The 5,455-nt window shown below is 40.4% G+C and overlaps 1 protein-coding gene across 1 annotated transcript in view; it reads left to right on the top strand.

Annotated features, from left to right (window-relative positions):
* The window catches only part of ADAM32 (ADAM metallopeptidase domain 32), a 152,229-nt gene that overhangs the window by 23,011 nt on the left and 123,763 nt on the right, over positions 1-5,455 (top strand). The window contains exon 3 of the mRNA XM_011960750.1: positions 4,521-4,582. Coding sequence (XP_011816140.1) covers positions 4,521-4,582 — 62 coding nt within the window. The remainder of the gene's footprint in view (positions 1-4,520; positions 4,583-5,455) is intronic.

Here is a 5,455-nt window from a genome sequence, read left to right as displayed (position 1 = left end):
GCCTCCCAAAGTGCTGGGATTACAGGCATGAGCCACTGCGCCTGGCCCAATTGGAGGTTAGTTTTTAATACATTGTACCAATCTGTCTCTGCTTTTTGGTTTGGATTTCTAGATCATTTGCATCAAATATAGGTATTTATATGGTTGAATTTATACTCAATATTTTGCTATTTTTACTACTTATTTTCTTTGTGGTGATCCAGGTATTATAATATATCGTAAATATCATGATTTACTTTAGATTAATACTTATTCTGATAAAATATAGAAACTTTGCTCCAATATAATGGAATTCTTTCTTCTCTGTACTGTTCTTGTCACATTATTACATCCATATTTTTTAAACCCAAATATATATCATCATAATTATTGCTTTTTCACAGTGCTATATCTTTTAAAGACATTGAAAGGAGAAATTAGAAAAACTATTAAAGTCTTTTATGTTAGCTCACACATTAGCCTGCTTTTTGAGTTACCATCTGGTGTTATTTCCTGTTAGCCTAAATAAATTTCTTCAGTATTTCTTGTAAGACAGGACTTTATTTCACTATTTTAAAAACAGATTTTGCTGGATATAAAATTGTTAGTTGATAGATTTTTTTTTTCTTTCAGCACTTTCTATGTTTTCACTGCCTTCTGGCCTACATTATTACAAGTGAACAATCTGCCACTAATTGTATTAATGCAGCTTCCTTGTACATGATGAGTTATTTTCTTGATATTTTCAAGATTTTCTCTTTATGTTTGACTTTCAACATATTAAATGATGTATCTTGGTGTGTATCTTCTTGTATTTTTTTTCTACTTGAGGTTGACTGAGATTTTAGATGTGTAGACTAATGTTTTCCCTCAAATTTTGGATGGTTTTGGCCATTATTTGTTCAAATATTTTTTTTCTGACCATGCCATTGTTTGGATGTTTGTTCTCCCAAACCCCATGTTGAAACTGGACCCCAGTGATGGAGGTGGGGCCTTATTGGAGGTGTTTGGGTCATGATGTCCCTCACAAATGGCTTAGTGGCATCCTCATGGTAATTAGTGAATTCTTGATCTATTCGTTGAGACCTGGCACCTCCCTCTCTCTCTTTCTTTCTCTCTCATCATGTGATCTGCTCCCCTTTGCCTTCCACCACGGTTGGAAGCTTCTTGAGACTCACATCAGAAGGAGATATTGTTGTCATGTGCAGAGATGTAATATCTACATGATTTCTTCAACTATAATCAACATCAGTGATGTCTGTGAGTTTCCCAGTAGATTAGGCTATGTTTGTGACTGGGGACTGTGGCGAGGCTTTACTGGAGATGGGGGAACCAGGCAAGCCAGTCCACAGTGGTGGCAGTGGCAGGTCAGGTGGATGGGGCCTTGGGCCCTGGGCAGTATGTGACACCAGCAGTGGCAGTGGCAGTCGTGGGCCAGTCCTCAGGCTGCCTGGTGGTGCATGTGAACACCATTAGTGGTGGCAGTAGGCTAGGTCAGCCAGTTTCCAGGCTCCTGGCTGGTGCATGTGGGTGGGCACTGGTTGGGGTTGTGGCAGGCTAGGTGGGCCATTTTCCAGGCTCCTGGGAGGCATGCATGGGCACTGGTGCTGGTAGCAGATGGGGCTGGCCAGGTATCAGATCCCTGGATAGTGCATGTAGGCACCGGTGGTGTTGGGGTGGCCTGAGCTTGCCCTCGGGCCCAAGGACTGTGTTTGGACGGGCTGGTCCTCAGGCTTACTGAAGGCCCATGCAACCATGCTGTGGCCCTGCTGCTGGGAGCATGTGGGGTTGCTGTCAGTGTTGGCAGCCCCAGGCAGGTGGCTCTCAGGCTCTGGGGAGTGCATGCTTCATCTCCCTTTGTCCTGGGGGCAGTCTTCCCAATGTGCTACATCACCCCTTCTCTGGGGCATAGTACACTTTGTGGGCTAGAGTGCTGGGTGCCTCTAGGCATCTGGGCACCCAGGTGCCCCACTTGTTCAGCTGGCATTGCGCTGCGACAGCCCTGTGGGTGGACATGGGGGGATGTCAGCAGGGCTCCAGGGCTGTGGAAATGGGTCTGCTGGGTCCCAGGGCAGGATGCAATCTGCTGGGGCTGGTCTTTCAACATAGGGCTGTGCTGCCTCTGCTTGGGTATCAAAGGGTGAGTGGGACTCAGTGTGAATTCCCTCTGAAACAATTTAGTCACCAGGAGTGCAGCTAGGCAGGGCTCGTGAAGGCTCAGGGGCTCCCTTGTGGCTTGTATTGCAGGCATTCGTGGAGGGACCCTGGACCGTGGAATACCTCTCGCTTGCTTCTTCTCTACAATGGGGACTTCTCCTGGCTCTCAGCCGATCCTGGCCAGCCCAGCTGCTTCTTTGCTTCCCTTTCCTTCCAGGCCTCAGAGGTTCCCTGTCCCTTCCCTGCTGAAATTCTAGTTTTCTCTCCTAGATTCTCTGTTTGACATGTGTTTATCTGCTCACTGTTTTGGTACCTCTTTGTTGAGGAGGCAAACACAAATTTACCATAATTGTTTAGTAAATTATGGCCTCCATTAATCAACTCCTCTACATTCTTTAAAGATCTACCTAAACTTCTCTATATAGCCTGCAAATCAAAGGTATTTCATGATAACACCCATAGTGAAAGTATAGCTAAAAGAAGTATTATCTGGGATACTAATAATGGTTACTAAGTTTTGGTTTTGAGAAAAATATTCATCTAAGAACTGCTCAGGGAAACTGCTTGCACATCAAATGTACCTTAAAAGAAGATAAAGGTGGGGCCGGGCACGGTGGCTCACGCCTGTAATCCCAGCACTTTGGGAGGCTGAGGCGGGCGGATCACCTAAGGTTGGTAGTTTGAGACCAGCCTGACCAGCATGGAGGAACACCGTCTCTTCTAAAAATACAAAATTAACTGGGCATTGTGGCACATGCCTGTAATCCCAGCTCCTTGAGAGGCTGAGGCAGAAGAATCACTTGAACCCAGGAGGCAAAATTTGCTATGAGCTGAGATGGCGCCATTGCACTCCAACCTGAGCAACAAGAGTGAAACTCTGTCGCAAATAAATAAATAAATAAATAATAAAAATAAAAAAATAAAGATGCTCCAGCATCTGTGTTCAGTTATCACATTCAGATCAGGCTCACTAAGGAGCTAGTATCACCAATGCAAATTTTAAAAGTAGGATGCTCTGATGTTTCAGGATTAGGATTTTCTCTTTGGTGCTTCTGCTTTATATTTGCCATATGCCTATTTTGCTCCTTTTCTCAATTTATGTCTGTTTTTTCTTTTTTAAAAATTAACTTTTGAAATTTTGGAAGAATTTTAGATATACAGAAAAATTGCTAAAAGACTACAGAGTTCCCATATATACTGTTCACTCAGTTTCCTGTAATGTTAGCTCTTATATAGCTGCCTGGATACATTATATTTATTAAATACAAGAAATTAATATTGATACATTACTAGTAAGGAAGCTGCTTTATTTGGATTTCTGGATTTCAACCAGTTTTTCTTCTACTGTCCATTTTGTTCCGGGATCCAATCCACGATACTACCCAGCATGCCCCCCTCTCAGGCTCCTTTGCTCTGTTTCTCAGTCTTTCCTGGAATTTCATGACCTTGACAGTTCTGAGGAGGTCAAGTACTTTGTAGAACACCCCTTGATTTGGATTTGTTGATATTTTCTCATGTTCAGTGAATTTTAGGGAAGATTAACGTAGAGATGAGGTGCTCTCCTCATGACATCGTATCGTGGGGTACATGATATCAAGTTGACTTACCACCAATGATGTTGACTCTGGTTTCATTTCTGACCTGGCAACAACCTGCCTCATTCTTCTGTGATCTGTTTGGTACCCTGGTTGCTTCTTATTTTCAGAGATCCTGGAATGCTTATCTTTTTTCTGTGTTTTGATATTTGTGTCCTTTTCATTTTTATATGTTTTAACTAATTTTTTCCTCTGTTTCTCTAACTCTTGCTTTTCACATGTTCCCTTTTGCTGTATAAAATCTCATCACTGAGGTTCGCTGACCTACAGATATTCCAACCTATTTTCATTCATATCTAACTTGAAAATAGTAGAGATAAAATCAAAGACAATATTAAATTTTGTTCAATAATCTTCTGTTTAAAATATAGGGAAAAGGCAATACATCTTAGGAGAGGTTTTAAGAAAATGGTTAAATCATTTTTATGACAGACAGAGTAAGCTTCACTGATGTGGAATATCCTCTTATCCCAATGATGCCACCTAAATAGGTATTTTAGCGTAGCGCGTGGCCTATTAATTCATAAGAGGTTACAGGTTAGTTACAGGTAGATTTTTAATCCTATGCCAATCCTTAGACTGGGTTTATTTGTGTGGAAATAGTAAAAGTCCATTATAAAATAAGTAAATATTAATTTTTTTGATGTTTTGTTGCAGATTTTAAATCACATGTAGTCTGAGAAATGAAGATGTTTTAAGCATTGTTGGAAGAGATTAATTGATATAAAACTATTGTTTTGCTTCTTGTATTAAATTTGTCTTCACTCTCAGTTGTTTTCAATTCTCTAGGAACAAATATCCTATATTATTCCAATAGATGAGAAACTGTACACTGTGCACCTTAAACAAAGGTAAATTTTTATTCTTTAGTTTTGGATTTTAGTTTGTTTCTATGAAGCTGTTTACTCGTAATAGAAAATGGAGTATGAGAAAAATACATGGAGTTATTATTAATTTTTTTGATTGTCTTAAGTAAACAGATGCTCTCCTGTGGCTTAATTAAAGTTTGGTTTTAATGTCTCAAGTAGTCTTTGGTAAATGGGAGTTAGAACAAAAAACAGGGACTTATCTCCTGAAGACTGATTTATAATATTAAGTTGGCGGGACCAGCAGGACCTATATCATCAGGGCAGATGTCACAAAAATAAATCTGTAGCTGATTTATATCAGTTAGGGTTTATCAGAGAAGTGGAATGATCATGAGGAATATGGGATAGGGATTTAATACAGATCCTATAATATTGCAGAGCTGGCGAATACTTTATGGAAAATAGTCCTAGCTATATGCCAGTCTTCAGAGAATTATTAAATAATTGAAATGATTTTCTATAGGGTTTAATTCTCTGATGTAAACCCAACTGGGAAAGGCTGGCTTGGAAGTCATTTGTGACATTCAAGAGGACAGCTTCAGCTAAGCTAGTAAAACTAGACTATATGGCATTGGAAAGAGGTGGATTATGAGAAACTAGAGGTAGCAATTATGGACTTTTTCAAAAATATCCCTCAGAGAAAAAAGAGGCTTACATGAATATTTTGAAGAAAGAGAAAACAAAATATTTTGGTTGATGGAAAATTTCTTAAGGTGAAGAAAAGAGAGATGAAAGGCGTAAACAGGCTGCACGTGGTGGCTCTCTGTAATCCCAGCACTTTGGGATGCTGAGGCAGGTGGATCAAACTCCTGAGGTCAGGAGTTTGAAAACAGCCTGCCCAACATGGTGAAACCC

The sequence above is a fragment of the Colobus angolensis genome, unplaced genomic scaffold (genome assembly GCF_000951035.1).
Source record: "Colobus angolensis palliatus isolate OR3802 unplaced genomic scaffold, Cang.pa_1.0 Scaffold52, whole genome shotgun sequence".
NCBI classification, from domain to species: domain Eukaryota; kingdom Metazoa; phylum Chordata; class Mammalia; order Primates; family Cercopithecidae; genus Colobus; species Colobus angolensis.
The sequence above is the reverse complement of the archived record's forward strand: the minus strand, read 5'-3'. Positions and strand labels throughout refer to the sequence as shown.